We start from the raw sequence: 21,310 nt of genomic DNA, 5'->3' as shown, positions 1-21,310 counted from the left end.
ACATTGCCTTGTGGCACCCAAACATTAACTGAGCTAGTGAGTCAATGGCAGACCATTGTCCCATTCCCAGTCAGGTACCTCAAAGTCACTCCAGCCCCCTCCCTTTTCTCTTCCTCCAAACCTACAACCAACACATTTTTTTTAATATTTCCTTTATAATATGTCTGCATTTAATTTATTCTATTTTACAATGTTCTAATAAAATCAAGCATTCACTCACATTATAGCTGACTAAATCTTATACTAGCTTAACATTTTTTGTCTGCCTGCCTTTTAAAGCACTGTCAAATGTCTTCTCAGGAACTAGTACACTGTAAAAACTAGGCTCAACAGTGAAAATGCGTTTTCCTTCCATGTAACTATCCTTCGTTATATATTAGGACTTCATGATGGTCCATGAACATATACTCACATACAAATTAATAATAATAAAGTTTTAAATTTTTGACCATTTGAGGATATGTTAAGTGAAATAAGCAGAGTACTGTAAGAAAAACTGATTCCATTTATCTGAGATGAGAACAGCCAGCTTCACAGATGCAGGACACAGGATGATGACTGTCGGGGGTGATAAGGAGGGTCTGAGCAGTCGATGTTGAATGGCTCAAGAAGGTCCATTCTGAAGATGGTTTCTGCAGCATTGGCAATATTACTCAAAACTGTGAATGCACTGAGTGTTTCTGACGGTACAAACTAATGTGGCTGGTGTGATAAATTACATCATACTGTTCTATTTAAAGCTTAGTAGTATATTTTATTCAATCTTAAATATAAATTTGTTAAGGTCCTATATAGTATTTAAAAAGCAAATGTTTCTCTCAATAGTCCTGAAACTTACTACTTATTTCCTTGCTTGTTTTGTTCCAGCTATCTGCCTTTCAATTTTTTGCTTAATTGTGTTTTAACACAAATATTGTTCTCTGCTTAAAGTATTGATCTTTCTGTTTCTTACTTTAAAATCAGATGTTGAGGGGCTGGAGCGTTGGCTCAATGGTTAAAAAGTACTTGCTGTTCTTCCAGAGGACCTAGGTTCAATTCCCAGCAAGCACACAGTGGCTCACAACGCACTGTAATGCCAGTCCTAGGACATCTGACACTCTCTTCTGGCCTCTGAGGGCACCTCCCTCAGTCACGTGGTACACAAACAAACATACATTCAGGTGAAACACTCATACACATTAAAAAACATATCAAATGTTCACACTATCATGGTGTCACACACCTGATATCCTGGGACTTGAAAGGTAGAAGTAGGAATCAAGAATTCAAGACCCACTTTGGCTAAATAGTAAAGTCAAAGCCAGACTGAGTTACATGAAACCACTGAGATGTAACAAGAATAAATTAATAAAAAGGAAAAAAGAAACAAACAAACAAAAACTTGAAATTAATTTTTTGCCGAATCTTTTCTGTACACCCCACCCCATACTGCGCTCCCTACAAGTCTTCCTCTCTTTGCTCGCCAGCATCGCCCTGCCTTTGTTTACGTAAGTTATCTTTATTGTCCTGTGTCCTTATATATTGTTCATCTTCATGTCCTGGTAGCACAGATTTCCACTAAGCTTCCTCCTTGGACACAGATGGGCACCTGGCACATGGAAACATCCTACAAACACGTACCTAGAAAATTACAGGCACAAATGCTACAAACCAATTTTGCATCTATTTCCTTTTTACCCCCATTCCTTACATCTAAAACCCTAACCCGTGAAAAAACTGACTTCAAATCTCTGCTTCTCTGTGGTATATTTTGTAACTTCATCCTAAAAGACTTTCATTTTATTTCAATTACATTATGTATTAGACTTTTATATACTATCTTATACAACTGTTATTAATATTCTACACGTAACAATCTATTTTCCAAGCTAACAAAGAATGCGCTTTTCAGTTAATCGTTTTAAATCAGCCATGCCATCAAAAAGGACACACAATTCAGGAGAGTTGTGCTCAGTCACTATGGGAAAACATATAAAGCATTTAATGCTCATATGCATAAATGGAACCATACGCATTCTAAAAAAAATTATAAAGTAGATTTAAATTAGCATCGTGCAAGGTCCTAAACAGAAATGTGGCTTTTCTTTTCATTAGGGCAAACATTAAAATGACTTTACAAACTAAATTAACACACATTTTTTCCCTAAAAGGTCATTTTTACCATGTAATCACGTATCTTTCTAAACATAGCATTTACACAATTTTCACAAGTATAAGTTACATAATAATTGTGTAACTCTTCTTGCAAATGAAGAATTAAAGGCAAATGAAGCCACGGTCTTAATTATAATAAGCAGTTTCAAAATGTTGGGTTTACTATAAAGTAGATTAATCTCCGAATGCAGAGCACAAAATGATTCACATATTTTAATATTAAGAAGAAATTCTATGTATAATTTATACCTACAGTACAAGGAGGGAGAAAAAAAACACTACTTGTGTCAACCTTAGGAAACAAACAGCCCTATCAAGTGACCAACTACAAAAGATTCACACTAGAGGCTCAATAAATTACAGTAATGATGACAGCTATCTCCCATAACTACACTACGAGCCATTGTCCACATCTGATTATTCTAGTCTAGACCTTGTGTAAATACACACACATATTTCTACCAAGTTTTCCAATATCACTGCTCTGTTTCTTCGCCTTTCTATAACCTCCATTAGCAGCTACGCTCAAGATTTCACTCCTTTACAGAACCATTTATTAAAAAAAAAAAAAAAAAGACACTACTTCCATAAGCCCTAACAGCTGAGAAAGTAACATCCCTTACTTTGATAATACATCCTACATTGTAATGTCTTTAAACTGGTTACAGAGAAACATCACAAACCAGTAAGGTGTTAGGGTAGGGGGAGGGGCTGACTCTAAACAGCAATTATATATAAAGCTAACTCTAAAGACGTCTAAGACTCTGGCCACTGCAAATTAGCGTAATGTTTGTTCTTAGGGTGAAAAATAATTACCTAACTCTGCCTGCACCAGCCTCCTTCCTTACATCTCTTTCTTACACTCCTCCTTTTCTTCTCCTTGTTCCTATCCCTCCCTCGCTCCCTCCCTCCGTCCACTTCCCTCTTCCTCCCTCCTCTCTCGTACATAGAACATTTACTATAGCAAACATCCTTACATGGGTACCTACTCACTCACTCACAAGTTAAAACTCTCCATAACAGCTTTGAGGAAAATACATAATAGCTCAAACATCACAGAACACACAAGTCTGGAGCCTGAGAACAGGATGCAGACAAGATGTTTGCTTTGTTACACTGAATAGATTTCACACACATTTAAAGGCAACCTTGACCGTGCTTGAGATGTAGTCTAAGCAATATCTAGTATTGTTCTGGAAAGGAACGGCCTCAGATAGAAAGACCACAGTTATATATTTCTCCTTACAATTGGGACGTTAATAATAATACTATATAAAGGTGATTTTTCTTGAGAATTCAAGAACTCATTAACTTGACGTCAGTTTTGTTATAAATGCCACAGTCTGAACTCAACTTGCTTCTTCCAATCCTTATGCTGCCAAACAACTCCCCACTGGGAATCTAAAGCAGCACTTGGTATTACAAAGGCCACCACTGAAACAAAAGGACCAGTTAGTAACTGCACAGATTCTAGGCCAAAGACATTCTAATGGATTCTTGAGAATGGGTAAATAAAAAGAGAAAAATATGATTGTGCATAGAAAATAAACATCTAGGGGAACTAGCTACTCAGAACACTTACTTTGCTTTCCAATAGCTGCTTTATATGCCTGAAACATATTCAACACTTGGCAGGCACTGGTCCATCACGCTATCCCATTTAAAACTACAATGTCCTCTCTCTCAAATTATACCTATTTCCCAAATGTCCTATTCTGGATTTTTTTTTTTTTTCCAAGACTACCTTATGACAATCATTCCTTCAAATCTTCTCTCTTTACCAATTAAATGAAATCCTGGGAGGATGGCATATCTATTCTTCTCAATGCAACATCCTTTGAACTTAGACTGTGGACTGCTACACAGCTGGTGTGTTCAAATACTGGCTAAATTAAGTGGGAAAAGTTTGCTTTTATTTTATTTTAAATTAATTCTTCTTAATGTTTTAATTTAACTTCCTTTTTTTCTCCTAGATGCCATTCTTTTTTCGTAATACTCACTAAGATTTAATTTGGCAATTTATTTCATTAGCTATAAGCTGCATATATCCATATATTTTATATGTAGTAAGCATACTTATATAATTTCTATACAACTATAAGCATATTCTTATAAGCTTGATAAATTCAAATGACAACACACACAGAGAGAGAAAGAAAAAAATAGAGACAGAGACAGAGAGTAACTTAAAGAAAAATACAAAACTATTCCTCTACAAACAGGTAAAGCTACAGTCGGGGGTATAGCTCAGTAGGAGAGCGTTTGTCTAGGATGTACAGGGTTTAATTCCTGCTATGGCTAAAAATAAAAGAGAAAGAAAGGGTAGTTAATTTAAACTAGGCATGATGGTACATGATTGAAATCCCAGCAATCAGGGCGCATAGGCAGGAAGTTGCACCAACTTTGGAAGCCAGCCTTTTTCTACATAGGGAATCCCAAGTGGGCCAGAGCTATATGGTAAGACCCTGTTGTCATCGTCGTCGTTGTTCTTGATATTGTTTAAGCTTTGAAATTCAGTGCAATTTTGTGCATTTTGAAACAAGATAGCAAGAGTACTCAGAACTATTACTTTAAATCAATACCAGTAAGACAACCTTCAAAAATAATCACAGAAAACCCATATGAATACAAAAATCACAAAATTTGTTAAAGGCTGAAGTGTGTTGTATTAACTATACATTGTTGACTAACTAGGAAATTGAATGTGAAAACTGGACACCTGAGTTTTAAAACATACTTAGAGAACTGAGATACATACTTTTGCTTTAATTAAAGGAAGTTACTATTTTTATAAACTATTAAACTTTCACAAAATAGATAGAATTGAATATTATAAAATGTAAAAGAAAGAAGGAGCATAAATGTACTCATAAACTACCCTCCAAATTTCAACACCAACTCACCCAACACTGGAGTAAAGCGAGATGAGAGGGTTTCGCCTCAACGAATATACCCAAAATAGTATAACATCTTAAAAATTGTTTTGGGTACATAGTAGGGGTTATCTTATACACTGTAGTAGTTAGGATGACTATGGTTGCTGATAAATTGGGAAGGAAAGGGCTTGTTTGACTTACACTTCCATATCATAGTCCATCATTGAAGAGAATCAGACAGGAGCTAATGCAGAGCTGGAACCTGGAGGCAGGAGCTGATACAGAGATATTGGAGGGGCTGCTTACTGCCTTACTCATGATGGCAGGACCACCAGCCCAAGGGAATCGTCACCCACAATGGGCTGGGCCCTCTTCCATCAGTGACTGATTTGTAAAATGCCCTACAGGCTTGCCTACAGCTGCATCTTATGGGGGCATTTTCTTAACTGAGGCTTCATCCTCCCATGTATTCAGATATAAATATGGATACTACTGTAATAAGTAGACACTGACTATCCCTAGACAGGAATTAATGGCTGTGTCTAACAGTACAAGAGTAATCTGTACTTTCTGAATGCTTACGTATGGGACAAAGGAGGAAGAATCATAGAGGAGATTTAGAAGTGAAGTCATTGGAAGCAGCAAGTTCTCAAAATGTATTTTAGTAAATAAAACCAAAAATGATGAGATAGTTTATGTTGATTACTATGGTATTTGACAAATTACCACATTAAGGATGAGAATTTAAATGTTACAATGTTTTTAAAATATTGTACCTTTAAGGCAAGTTCTAGAATCTATTTTTTCCTTGATTTTTACTATCAATCTTTTTAAAAGATGATTCAACAAAGGAATTATATGTATTTTATTGTAGTATATAAATGAAGTACAAACAAGAAAAACCCAAGAGAAAAACAATTACAAAAAAATTATAAAACCCAGTAACACAAAATAACAAAAAACTCAAAAAATTTCATGACGAATTTGTCTATAAGGAATTTGCACTATGTCTTCAGACTCCACACGGCATGGGAAATAACCAACAAACCTAGTACCAGGTGTGGGGTAACTATGCATCATTAGGGAGGCTCCAGAAGCCCTCAGAGCAATGCAGACTGTTGCTATTACTCCTGGCTGCCACCAAAGTTTGATGGTAAGGCACTGTTACTGAAGACACCACACACTTTGGTCATGGGTCATAGTTAGACTTAAAAGCTTCCTCCTTGCATAGTGCCTGCCAAGAGTGGTCTACAGGGTACTAGGGGAGAGCGTTTATTAACAGTCTTCCCCAGTTGTGAGTCTTGCATGCTACATTACTGACTCGCCAGGCAAGATGTACCCAGTAACGCAGTCGTGACGTGGTTATGACAAAATTAACCAATTACTTTCTGATTGGATTTGAGGCCTGCCCCATAGGAGGGAATTCATGCCTGGTATTATAAACCTGGTCACGAGCCCTTGCCTTGATAGGTCACAGACCTATGAAAACACTTATGACTACTGTTTTACTAAGTACATATATTGTTAAGTTCCATTCAAAACATTCATGCCTATACTCATGAATCCATGCTGATCTCAGCCTTCTTCTGGAAAGCCTGCAAATGTAAGACAACAGTTAACTATCTTACAGTTGACTTATGACTGATCAATGTGCTGAAAATAGGTGACAGTGGAGTTTCCATCCTAAATAGATTATCTACACCACTTCCTCCAAGACTCAGGAAACATGGCAAAAGAAATAGAAAGAATGTAAAAGCCAGCGAATGGAGAAAATGTGGCATAAAAACGATGGCTTCTGAATATGACGTGACCACTGCATTCATGAACTAACTGCAGCTGTGTTTATTTGCATAAGACCTACACAAGACTGGGCCTGTCTGCATTTCATCATGGATGGGGAAAGGGCTCATAACATCCCCAATACTATTCAGTTAATGGCTGTGAGAGAGGGAGTTATCACTTCCCCCACCTATACCCATTTCAGCAATCCTAATTAAACTCAATGAGTTACATACAAAAAAAGGCCTTTGAGTAGGAAAGAGTCCTGTTTCAAACAAGAAGGGTTTCAGCAGAAGAAGGAAGGTGACAATAATATTAGGGGTGAAAATGAACAAGCCAGTGTGTGTGTGTGTGTGTGTGTGTGTGTGTGTGTGTGTGTGTGTGTGTGTAAACAGATTTTAAAAATAAAATATTTAAATTTAACTAAAGGAATTTACATTGGGTTTTCAAAATTCATGAGTATAAAATAAAATCATGACCACCGAAATATATAAAATAGATATACTAGTCAATAACTCCCAATACACCATTTTCTCCAAAACACGTGAGTCAGTCAAGTGACTCATGTAAGACAGGACTTACTTTAAGCCATCAAAAATTATTTCAAGTATCAGATTAGCATCTTGAAGAGCCCTGGTCTGGATTAGAACTGCTCAGATATCAGGAGAGTAAAGGGCTCTAAAAGATACTCACTAGAAGAATCACATTTGACCTGAATGAAGGAGGTAATTTAGGCAAACTACCACCAGGTCTACTTCAGCCAATAAAACTAATATTCACACTGCCAGAGACACTAAATGTTTAGCAAGTAATGTCACTAGTTCTCTAAATATGAAACATAAAACCAAAATCAAGTTTGAAAGTGTACAAGATTCAATAACAAGATAAAAGTTAGATGTAGGCACCAGTGTTGCTAGAACTACTACATTTAAGCACATTTTAAGTAAAGAATAAAGACATACTAAACCAGGGGAAATAAACTGAAGTCCGTGTGCATGATAAAATGGCTCCCTATAAAGACCTGTAACACTAACCCTTAGATTTCACTGAAAAGTTCCAAGTCAGTACAGATACCTATGCATTAATTTCAATTACTTCAGCACTGTAGTATCATATCTAAAGGGTAGCTTTAATATTCCTAAATATTTTGGCCGGGTGTGGTGGCGCACACCTTTAATCCCAGCACTCGGGAGGCAGAGGCAGGTGGATCACTGTGAATTTGAGGCCAACTTGGTCTACAAAGGGAGTCCAGGACAGCCAAGGCTACACAGAGAAACCCTGTCTCAAAGAATTTAAAAAAAAAAAAAAAACTAAAAATTTTAAAGTTGGCTAGCATGGCAGCACAAACCTTACACTTTCAGTATTGGGAGAGGCAGGAAAACCATGAATTCAGGGACATTTTGCGAACATCGTGGGTGTCGCGCCAGTGCAAGCAGCACGAAGCACAACCACAGCCAAACAAAGAAGCAGGTAAAGCTGGACTTGCCAGGAAGCTCAGGCCGCGGAGCCGGAGGCGGGAGGATGGAGTCCCAGGATGCCTGGGCTACCTAGCCTCACGGGGTTCTTCTAAAGGGAATGTGAAACTCTTTAAAGAAAGTTACACCTTTTAAAAACAAAAATGTTCTATCAGACGCTTTTAAAATTAAAAAAGTAAAGATGATGGTAATTCAAGATACTATAAGATGGACTGCAGAAATGGCTCCACAGCTAAGAGCGCACGATGCTCCTCCAGAGGATCAGTTCCCAGAACCCACTTCAGCAGCTCACATCTGCCTATAACTGCAGCTGCAGAGGATCCAGCCCTGAAGTCCACGCCATCTGTACCCCATACACACACCCACAAAAGACACACACAAACAAATAATTTAAATTAAAAATACTTTCCAAAATAACTTTAAATTTTTATCAAACACCACTGAACATTCAAAAGAACACTATTATTTAAGGTTAGGAACGCACTTGCATATAAAAGATGAAAACTTTCCGTTTTGACTGAAATTTATTATTAAAGTTCTCCCCCCGCCCGTTGGTAAAAAAAATTATGTAAAACATATACTACTTGATTATATCCATCACTGCTGTTTCCACTCTATGAAATAAATTTGCTTAAAATAGCTGATTATACGAATGATATCATAAAAATATGAAGTGTTAAATACATAAAGGAATCATTTCTCCCAAATAACACTTACATCTGACCTAAGTAATTGATTTGCCCGTGATAGCCATCAAGTCTGATAGACCTTACGCTGTTGTCTGTAAAGGTCTTGATGTTATTTACAGTACTAAAACATTAATCAAGGGCCAAGTTTACAGCAGTTACTCTATTGATAAGGACAAAGGTCAGATCTACATAACAAGAGGAAAAAGCATTTGATCCTGGTAGCTAAAGGAAAAATCTGTATTTCTATTCGTGCTGCCTCTGGAAATCATCCTAGTATGGAACATTCCAGAGTGCTTCACAAACACATCCAGTCTGCACAGACTCACCTAACTTCAAGGTACTGAATGTGTACAAAAGAAAAATCAAATCAATTTCTTTAGAAACATAATTCTCCGAATTGTTCCTTTAGACATACTCTGTGCTATAAGTTTCAGTTTTAGATGTGTGGGGGTGGGGCCATGTGTGTGAAGATGCCAGTGAAAGGCAAAGGAGACAGACCAATGTGAGTGATGAGACCCAAGCTCCAGTACTCTGCAAGAGCAGTAACTGCTCCTAACGGCCGAGTCATTGCTCCAGCACCTACTCTACACTCCAGAGAACAAAGTTTCACTACCAGGTCCATCATTTCCCTAAGAAGTTTATTCTTGTTTCTAGCATTGCTTATAATACATCAATTTCTTACACAAAAAACATATAGGGAAAACACCCTGTTAACCACACAATATTTATTCTAATAGACACTTCTCTAAGGGATAGATACAACCATAAGCAAGAGACAAGGGCATTATCTTTAGAAGAACACACAGTTTTTGGGAGAAATTGGCATACAGATGTAATAAACAGATTCAGGTAAACAGGAACAAAGAACAGTAACAAATACACAGCAAAGTACTATAATAAAATTTACAGCCTAAAATATTGATTTTAAACATATTCAAAGATAAACCCAAGGGTTAGTGGTGATAAACACTGAAGAGAAATATGGAATGTAAGAAAATTAATTAATTAAGATCATCTAGATAACAGATTTCAAGGAGAACTCTGAAGTGACATCCAAACTGAGACTTAAATATGATGGAATTGAAAACGTGAGGATGGGTTTCCCAACCTCAGAGAAATCAGTGGGTCAGGAGAGCCTCACCAAAAACATAAGTGTATAAAAAGACAGTGGCCCGCTTAAGTCTTCAATGTTATTTTTGTAGTATTTATGATTTTCATGCATATTAAGTTTTAGATGGCCCTCCCCCACTAGCCTTTCCCCTCCTCCATCTTCCTGCCTCTATCTGCTCTTAAATTTCTAATCCAATTATCTTCCCTTCCACTTTTTACCACAGTGTCACTCCCCTACATGCACACAAGCATGCACACACACTCACGCATGAGTGCACGCATGCACACACACGCACACACACACACACACACTCCCACATTATTACAGAGTGTAAAATTAGAAGCTAGAATCTACATATGGAAGAGATCATGTAGTGTTTGTCTTTCTGTGCTGGTTTACCATGCTTATAGAATCCATTTTCCTGCAATTTTAATAATTTGTTTTATATAATAAATAAAATTCTATTGTGTATATGAGCCACATTATCATTATACATTGATCAGCTGAAAGTTAACCAAAAGCCAACAACAAAACTACTGAGAATATGACTGATGAATATCTTTAAAACTAAAAGTAAGACAGATGGACTCTGTGGCAATGCGGTCCAGGTGTCTCCATCACCACCACTGGGACAGGGACAACAGCTGTTCTAGGTCATAGCTGATTATAAAAAGTTATCTGGACACCAGGCAAAAATCAGGTCCGTGTCTCTTTCAGCCAACATCAGAGAAGCTTCCTCTTAGAGAAGATGGGCGCTAATACAGAGACCTTGGAATATTCAGTCCTAAATGGAGTCTCTAATCAACCCCCCTTCCCTCAGGGCTCAGAGATGATGCAGTAGAGGAGGCAAAAAGATTCTACAAGTCAACAGGAATAAAATGCATCAAGGAAACAGTAGAAGTGTCTTACAGACACAAGAGCACTGACCTACATACTAACTCACAGAGACCGTGGCAGCCTGCAGGGGACCTACACAGGTATGAACCAGATAGGAGTGCCAGTGCTGAAAGGGAAAGTAGACAGAGTCCCCATCGCTAACCCAGAAGGTATCTCCAATTGACAACCTACTACAAAGGGAAAAGTAGTTTTCTCCAATGGAGTCTCACTGCATATACAAACCACACTTAAAGGAAGCCCTTGATCAGAAGTAGATGGCCAACACAAAATAGTCAATGCTCCTCAAATAAGGTCACAAGATAGGAATAGAGTAAACATTGCTCAATTCACTTTATGAGACCCCAGTTACCTTGACAACCCAAAACATATAAAGATCCAGCAGGGAAGTAGAATTACAGAACAATTTCCCTTATAAATATTGATACAAAAATACTCAATAAAATACTTGCAAACTGAATCCAAGAACAAATTCGAAAAATCATCCACTATGATGAAACAGACTTCATCCCAGAGATTCAGGGATGGTTCAATATACAAAACTCAATAAATGTAATCACATAAATGGACTAAAGGAAGAAAAACACATGATCACTCATTCAACGCAGAAAAAGCCTTTGATAAAATACAACAGCTTCTGGGTTACAGCTTGGGTCTACTTCTCTCAGTGCTGGGAATCCATCTGATTCAGAACTAAGGATATCCTGTGCACACTGCCACCGTCTCTGTGAGTTCACACGCGTGTTTGTCTTGCTATGGGATGTCCTCTATCTCCTCTGCCTCCTACCTCTTTCTACCTCCTCTTCCACAGGGTTCTTTGAATCCTGAGGGGAGGGATGTGATGGAGAGAGCCCATTTAGCACTGAGTGTTCCAATGCCTCTCACTCTCTGCACATTGCCCAGATGTAAGTACCTGTATATGTTCTGGTCTACTGTAAGAGAATAATTCTATGATGGTGGCTCAGCACCAGCTGATCCATGACTATAACAGGATCCTGTAAGGAGTCATTTTATGGCTATATTCCTCAGCGGAACAGAAGTGCTTGGTTATCCCCCAGGTCCCTGGGCTGTCTAGTCTATAGCTCTTGGCCACCGTTCTTGGATTCCATCTCATGGAACGGGACTTAAATCCAATCAGCTATTGGTCAGTCACTCCCATAAGATTTATGCTAATGTTGCACTAGCACTTTTTTCCCCCCGAGACATGGTCTCTCTGTGTAGTCCTAGACTCACTTTGTAGATCAGGCAGGCTGGCTTGAAATTCAGTGATCCACCTGTGTCTGCCTCCCGAGTGCTGGGATTAAAGGCGTGCACCACCATGCCTGGCACACTAAGATATCTTGCAGTCAGGTCATCATTGTACATCAGAGGACTTTATAGTTCAATCGGTATTTAGCTTTGCACCTTGGTAAATGCAGAGTATCTTTCAGGTTCCATGAACATAGGGGTGAAAGCTCTAGGTAGGCATGAGCTCAACTTCTCAATATTCAATGGGTACGATAGGTGTTGTCTTCAAGAATATAGCCTTACAGTCAGTTTCTGGACAGGGGTTGAAAGAAATGCCCATGGGACCACTTAGGCCAAAAACTCTATTAGATGTAACCTAGTCTCAGCACTGGAAGCTTTACTTGGTGATGAGAGATGTCTAGTTGGGGCTCTGTCCCCTCCATCATTTGGCAATTTCATTTAGATCACCTTCACACACCTATGTATTCTAGGAGGCTTCTACAAGACTATTGCACTAGTTTTCCATACGATCTCTCAGATGGCCATTAGTGTCAGCTGTCTCTTCCCTAACACCCTCCCTTGCTACTCCTCCTTCCTTATGCATTTGCTCTTCCCATTCCTGTCCCCGCACCTCATCCATGCAATTCTATTTCCGCTTCCTCAGGAGATTCCTCCCTCCCCCATTCCCTTACTCTGTATGTAACTTCTGTGGTTATAAACTGTAACTTATCGAAAACTCAATAACTAACACTCATATATAGGTGAATACATACTATTTTTGTCTTTTTTGATCTGAGTTAACTCTCTCAGGATGATTTAATCTAGATCCAACTATTTACCTGCCAATTTCCTGATTTCATATTTATAATGGTTGAGTAATATTCCATTGCATAAATGTACCACTTTTCTTTATTCATTCAACTGATGAGGGAAATCTAGGTTCTTTCCGATTTCTAGTTATTATTGTGAGCTATTGTGAGCAGCAATGAACATAGCTGAGCAGAGGTCTCTGTAGCAGGATCAACTGTCCTTTCGGTATATGCCCAGGAGTGGTACAGTTGGGTCGCGGGGTGGATCAATACCCAGCTTCCTGGGAAACCAGCACACTTCTTCCCTGAGGGCTACACAAATTTGCATTTCTACCAGCATGTGTTCCCCTTACTCTGCATTCTCACCAGCAAGAGGTGCCGTCTGTTTTATTTATCTTAGTTGTTCTGTTGTAATACGAAATCTCAAAGTAGTTTTGATTTGTATCTCCCTGATGATTAAGGATACTGAACATTTAGTTATGAGTTTCTCAGCCATTTGTGTTTATTCTTTTGAAAATACTGTTTAGTTCTGTACCCCATTTTTCAAACTTGGAATACTTGTTTTCTTAATGTCTAGTTTCCTTCAGTTCTTCATATAAGTTGGATATTAGTGCTCTGTTGGATGTGTAGCTGGCAAAATATTTCCCCAGTCGGTAGCCTGACACTTTGAATGATGGTGTGCTTTGCCATATAGAAGTTTTTCAGGTTTATTGTAAACAAGTGATTAAGATGTGATTCAGCCAGCCCCAGCGCACACCTTTAATCCGAGAGGCTGTTGCAAACAGGATTTAATAAAGGTAACCCTAGGTCAAGGGGTACAGCAAGAACCCAGCTGTCAGGGATGAAAGAGCAGGAGGGACTTTGAGTTGAAGAGTATTTAAGACAGCATGGCTAAGAAGAAGAAGGCGGCTTTTGGGCTTTTGGGCTTTGAGCTAGGAAGCTCTTTGGCTTTTAGTTTTTTGGTCTTTTCCTCCTGGGCTGTCAGCTGACCTAGTGAGTTTTTTGTGCTTTTTCCTCTGAGACATGAGCTGAGAAGGAATGTCAGCTGGCTGCTTTCTCTGCTTCTCTGAGCTAGCAGGTTTCCCCCCAGAATCTGGTTCCTGAGTCTTTATTGATAAGATCGAATGATTGTGATTTTTATTTTTTAAAACAACACATCATAACACAAACTAAACTTTGCTATTCCTCTTAATAGCCAGACAATGACATAAGAGAGAAACAGAGACATCAAATCCTAATAAAAAAACAAACCATTATAGGAAGTTGGAAATATATATGATTTCATTATACTACAAATAAAAAATACCAGTTTATTTTTGCTACCCCCACACACAATTACTGAAAATAAAACTTTGTCAATATAACCTTGAAGATTATATAAAATTGTTACAAGTTGGCATAGCTTTAGTAATCAATAAACAAAAGTGCTAAAATATTACTGACTCAAAATCAAATTCAGAACACAAATTATCAGTTCATATAGAAAAAAATAAAAGAATATTTTAAGTAAAATATAAAAGGATATAAAATAAATTACCTTCCTTCGTTGACAAGTTCAATAAAAGCAAGGCCTGCATTCTTCTGAATGGAATTCTGCCACTCCTAAAAAACAGTGAAAAATAATTGAGGAAATTATATTTAGAATAGTTCTTTCATACCACAACAAAAAACATCTTCCATGTCAACTCCAATTTTCCTTAGTGGTTAAAGGAAAATTTATGCTAAGCCTGCTGCTGACTCAACGCAGCCCTGTGAACATGGAGACAGGCTGAAATAGAAAGGTACATTTCAATTAAGTGAACACTTGCGTCTGTATTTTCTTTGCCATAGTTGTGCCATACCATTACATACCGACTAAACTGATAAAGCCAGGAGATAGGTTCAACAGCAGCAAAAAGCACCAAGGACAGATAATAATTTTTAAAAAGATAATCCATAATGAAGAAAGAATTGAGATGTATAACACTTAAGAATCTAGAATATACTTCCTCCCAAAATACTACAATAATATAAAGAATAGGCCAATCATAAACTGGAAAACTATAATTTACTGGCATGTAACTTAGCAATAAGTGGTATGAATTTCTAACTATACTCATTAACCATTAAAAATTTATATGTTAACTATATCCACTAAAACAATGTCCATTAAAAAGCCTAGGAAGGAAATCAATCAGTAAAGCATGCTCAAATGAATTCTTTTAAACTTACTCTCAACATTTATATAAAATAAGCATGAATACAATAAGAAGTGCCATTATGAGCTGAAAGTTTTAGAAGTGCCAATGAATATGCTCACGTTTGCACGTTTATCTGTCCATCTTGCTCTATGCATCTACATAAACTTGTACACATCTTTTTAAAACTGATATTTTTTTTTTTTTTTAGCTTTTCCTCAGACTCACAGAAATCTGCCTGCCTCTGCTTGCCTCTGGCTCCCAGGTGTGGGATTGAAGATGTGCACCACCATTTTTTCTTAACTCTTCCAGTCCCTTGTATTATAGTTATATGGTATCTTTCAACTGTTCTTGTTTTTTCTTAAAATCTAAAATGAAAGACTATATTCAGCTAGTTACCACTGCTCATCATTAACCAAATAATGTTTCTAAATGAAGAACTTGTGGGGTTTTAACTTCCATGTAATTTCAAATTAATGACATATAAGTCTGTACATTTCTCTTCTACTTTTTCTTTTTCTTTTCTTTTTTTTTTTTTTTTTTTTTTTTTTTTTTTTTTTTTTGTAACCACTTTTGTTCTACTTTGACTGGGTTCTAAGAAGCTGTAAGGACTAAGACAGCACGCCATGGCTGTGCTGAATGCGTCTGTCTTCCCCTGTGGTGTCTGTATTATCATATTAATAGAAAATACATAGTAAAATGAAAAACAAGGAGACATGGAAAAGCATCTAATGACTAGATTTGCCAAAGGGGGAAAAGAGCAATGTCATTATTAAGAAAAAAGAAAGGCATAAAAAATACTTTTCATCCTGACACAAATAGAGTATGTCTTTGGAAATGTTACACTACACTTTGTCATAGTAAATATTTTTAAATACTTCTATTTCAGGTACATTTTATTATTCTACAGCTTATTAACATTTAGAAATCAGTGAAAAAGAATTCTATAGTATACTTTCTCAAAAGTCACAGTTGTCATGCAGCAGACTATGGAAACCCTACATTCCTTTCACTAATATAAACCAAACCAAGTGTAAAAGAGACATTTCAATCTACATTACAGCCCTTTCTTTTTTTGTTTGTTTGTTTGTTTGTTTTTGCTTTTTGAGACAGGGTATCTCTGTGTAGCCTTGGCTGTCCTGGACTCGCTTTGTAGAGCAGCTGGCCTTGCACTAACATGGATCTGCCTGCCTCTGCGTCCCGAGTGCTGGGGTTACAGGTGTGCGCCACCACTCCAGCTTACAGGTCTTTTTTTTTAAAGCCAAATGAAATTAACAAACATGTAGTCTAACTAAAAAGAATTGAATTCTACAATTTTTTTTCCCCTGAGAACGAGCAAACAGCACACCCACATTTCTTCTCACAGGGTTAGCAAGAAGATGAAAGTAAACAGAAATCATAGAGAAGTCCTGAGATCCAGGACAGAGAGTCCCACGCCTCACTTTCACTCAACACAGAGCCACAATAGTCAAGCTAAAATAAAACTATTCTCAAAGGTGTTTTATCTTTGATAGTATCATATTGTATTAAAAATCATGTCATATTATTCAAAACTATACTCAACTCAAAGAGAATTTGTTATATAATTCAAATTTCACATGATAAAAACCATAAACATATTCTTGTCTGTATTTTCAAAAAGATGGTAAAGTCTATTTTTAATTTATTTTTGCCTACATGGATTCTTACCTAAAAATAAAATCATAAAATGTGCCATTTAAATTCCAGAAAACATTTAAATATCATTACTGAAGTTAGACTGAAAACATGTTAAAAGTAGTACTTGTAACAACAACAACAAAAAAAAGCTAATTAAAATATATAGTGTCCTAAATTTAGCCTGGCATGTCAAACAAAATAGTACTTTTCTTTTAAATTAAAAACAAACCAGATTTTTTTTTAAAAAATCAAGAATTGACTTCATCCAGTTAGACAAGCATACTTGACAAAGAAGCCAAAACCATACAATGAAAAAAACAAAGCACTTTAACAAATGGTGCTGGTGTAACTGGACGTATACATGTAGAAAAATGCAAATATATCCATATTTATCACCCTGCACAAAACTCAAGTTCAAGTGCATCAAAAACGTCAACATAAAACCAGATACACTAAATCTAGTAGAAAAGATAGTGGGGGAAATTATTGGACTCATTGGTATAGGAGACAACTTCCTGAACAGCACACCAACAGCTCAGGCACTAAGATCAACAACTGATAAATGGGACCTCACGACACTGAAAAGCTGCTGCAAAGCAAAGAACACCCACCGTCAATAGGACAAAACGACAGCCTACAGACTGGGAAAAGATCTTCACCAACCCTACATCCAATAGAGGGCAAATACCCAAAATATATAAAGAACTCAAGAAATTAAACACCAACAAACCAAATAACCCAATTTTAAAATGAGGATTAGAGCTAAACAGAGAATTCTCAAGAGAGGAATCTCGAATGGCAGAGAAGTACTTAAAAGAAATGTTCAACACCCTTAGTCATCAGGGAAATGCAAATCAAAATGACTCTGAGAATCCATGTTCTACAACTCAGAATGCCTAACATTAGACAGAGCTCAAGGAGTCTTGTGGAAAAGTAGAAAGAAAAGATAGGAGGACCCACAGGGGTCAAGAGCTCCAGAGAAGATGAACAGGGTCGACCAACGTAGGCCCATGAGGATTACAGAGAGAGACTGAAGCACCGACCAACAAGCATGCATGGCTGGCCCTAGACGTCAGAACAACTGTTGGGCAGCTTGGGCTCCATGTCCCCCAAGCAGTGGAGCAGGTGCTGTCTGTGACATGGTCTCTGTTGTCTGTTTTTGGATCACTTTTCCCTACTGGTAGTCTGCCCTCAGTAGAAGAGGATATGCTTAGTCCTAATACAACTTGATGTGTCGGGGTGGGTTGGTTGAGGGGCTGGGGCTCCCGTGTCTGAGGAGAAGGGAAGGGGTAAATGGGGAACAGGATAGGAGGTTAGGACCAAGAGGAGGGGAGGAGAAGGAGGGGGCTGTGATTGGTGTGTAAAGTGAATAAATAAATATGTTTAATAACAAAAAAAGAAAGAAAATGACCATTAAAAAATAGGCTAGAGGTTCCCATGCTGCCCAGGGATGGGTCTACACAGTGTTATTCTTGATTCCTGACATAAAAAACAGAACCCAGGCCCACTAGCACATGACTGGCAGCACTCAGGAGTGGGATGTCAATCACCAAGAAAATGCCCTGTGAGTGTGCCTGTAGCACAATCTAGTGGAAGCACATCCTCGACTAAGGTTCCCTCCCCTAAAATGGCTCTAGTATGTGTGAAGTTTACATGAACGCTAACTAGCACAGCCAGTCTCGCAAATAATGCCTGTCATTTATTAAACATCAATCATGATCAGGTATTGTCTTAGCTACTTTCCGATTGCTGTGATAAAACAGTATTATCAAAGCAACGATGGGATACAGAGCTAAACAAAGAATTCTCAACAGAGGAACATCGAATGGCCAAGAAACACGTAAAGAAATGCTCAATGTCCTTAGTTACAGGGGATATGCAAATCTAAATGGCTCTGAGATTCCATCTTATACCTGTCAGAATGGCTAAGATCAAAACCTCAAGTGACAGCACATGACAGTGAGGATGTGGAGAAAGGGCAACACTCCTCCACTGCTGGTGGGTGTGCAAACTGGTAAAACCATTTTGGAAATCAATCTGGTGCTGTCTCAAAAAACTGGGAATAGCTCTAACTCATGACTCAGCTATACCACTCCCGGGCATATAGTCAAAAGGGGCTCCACCATACAAGGACATTTACTCAGCTGTTTTCAAAGCAGCTTTATTTATAATAGCCAGAATCTAGAAACAACCTAGAAATCCCTCAACCCAAGAATGGTACATTTACATAATGGAATACTATTCAGCTATTAAAAACAAGGAAATCTTGAAATTTGCAGGCAAATGGATGGAACTAGAAATGATCATCCTGAGTGAGGTAACCCTGACCCAGAAAGACACTCCATCCAGTGGGGTGCCAGGACAGATGCTCTGGTACGAAGTGCTGAGAGTGATACAGAAGAAAGGGGGTGGAGGGACCCAGAGGGCTATGGAGCCCCACAAGGAGACCATCAAGGCTGGTGGATCGGGATCCAGGGAGCCCTCACAAATTGTTGCACCAACCAAGGACAATGCATGCAATAAACCCTGACGCCCTGTTCAGATGTAGCCAATGGATAGCTCATTCTCCACAGCTGTGGGGAGAGCAGGGACAGCCTCTGACTTGAACTTTGATGTCCCCAATTTGATCACTTCCCCTTGGTGGGGAGGCCTGGTGGGCACACAGAGGAAGGGGAAGCAGGCTATCAGGTCATATGGTGGCGGAGGAGGTCCCCTCTGGCAGAGGAGAATAGGGCAGAAGAGGGAGGGAGGGTGGAAATTAGAAGATACAAGCGAGGGGATGACAATTGACATGTAATCTGAATAAAGACTAATAAATTATTTTTTAAATTCCAAAATAATTACTATATAAACAAACAAGTAATTATGTTGAAAGGTGAACAAAAAAATAATTGACCACAATAGTATACACTTAGTCTTAAAGACCTTTAAAAATAAAGTGGGTGTTTACATTTCTGACTAAATATAAAAGAAACAAACACACACACACACACACACAGAGCAAAATTTTAATGATATTATTCATGAAATTGCTATAATAAAATATATTACTTTACTATTACTTTATTATTTTTTAAATATTTTGAAAATAGCAGAAAAATAAGAAGGTACATAGACAATTGGAGAATTACAATTTTTGCAGATGCTCAAAAATTATATATTACTTTGCTACTTATTTATACAGAAAGCATCTATAAATCCTTTTTGTTTGTTGTTTTGGTTAAGGAATAATATAATAAGTGACAATGAATTCTTTTCAGAATTAAAAAAGCTTATGAAAAGAAAGTTGAACCATAAGAGAAAACATCCTTTCATTTTTTTTTTTTTTTACAATCACAATGTTTAAAGCCAATACATTTTCTGTACAATAAAACACTCTCTACAGTAAGTTGTGGAAGTTGACAAAACTAAAAAAAATATTCATTAATCATGGTATCTGAAGGGATTTTTCTCCACTCAGAAACAATTATCAACAAGGCGTTAGTCTAAACAATTTTATAAACCACAGCTCAATATAACCTTTAGTGAGTTTTAATACTTAAAAGAAAAGCTTAATGGTCATCATCTTTCATGATCATTTCAATATTTCATCACAGTATTTACAATTATACAGTGATGCAAAATGCACAGCACATTTAAAGGTCTTGGTTATCCTTTCCCCAGAGGTCCTGATAAAAACACGTTAAAAGCCTCAAATCCAACCACTAATGCAAGTAAGTAATTTCAAACACACTTGAGCACTTTCAGGAGGAAGGACTCAAAAGAGATGAGTCAATAATTTCATACCTGTGCCTAAGCTATATTTAATTGATTATCACATCCGAGGACCATAGCTGTTGCCTAATCAATTTTTACTAAGATACAATCTTAGGTTACTAATGCAGTGACAGCAAATATGAGCACATTTGTGGAGACTACCACTCAAGAAAACGTCAAGCGTGTGTTTTGGTGGAAAAGAAGGTTTTTCTAAGGAAAATAAAGTCTTACTAATGACATTACATTGTTCCTTCCCTATACACCTCAAAAAAATTAAAAATAAATAAACCAACATACTAATTATTCATTTAAAATAATTTAGACTTCTTACTTCATGAGATGAACTCCAGTTTTCTAAAAATTATGTCATAAAACATACGTCTTGAAAGTACCACATGACTGTGCCTATATTTTACAGGTTAAGAAGGTTAAAAGATAAAAGCAATTCCTAAAAACTAACATGTTCAAAACCACATAAATTCAGGTCACATTTTGACCAGACTCATTCTATGTAATTTTCCCTATCGAGTTAATTTGAGAACTTATCAGTCAAATCACTGCAGTACCATCTTATTTTGTGACCTACATTACTTCTAAGCTATCTTTTAACTTTTTGAGTATTTTCCATGATGAGAATAACCTAAGTATTTTTCAATACTTTTTAGAAGTTGGCCTATCTATTCTTGAAGTATATCTATTCAACT

General features: G+C 37.4%; 1 protein-coding gene across 1 annotated transcript in view; it reads right to left on the bottom strand.

Moving 5' to 3' along the window:
* The window catches only part of Lrba (LPS responsive beige-like anchor protein), a 540,702-nt gene that overhangs the window by 364,881 nt on the left and 154,511 nt on the right, over nt 1-21,310 (bottom strand). Inside the window, exon 35 of the mRNA XM_051157393.1 lies at nt 14,552-14,616. Within this exon, the coding sequence (XP_051013350.1) occupies nt 14,552-14,616 (65 nt within the window). The remainder of the gene's footprint in view (nt 1-14,551; nt 14,617-21,310) is intronic.

Source organism: Acomys russatus, chromosome 15 (genome assembly GCF_903995435.1).
Source record: "Acomys russatus chromosome 15, mAcoRus1.1, whole genome shotgun sequence".
NCBI classification, from domain to species: Eukaryota; Metazoa; Chordata; class Mammalia; order Rodentia; family Muridae; genus Acomys; species Acomys russatus.
This window is presented reverse-complemented; position numbering and strand designations above follow the sequence as displayed.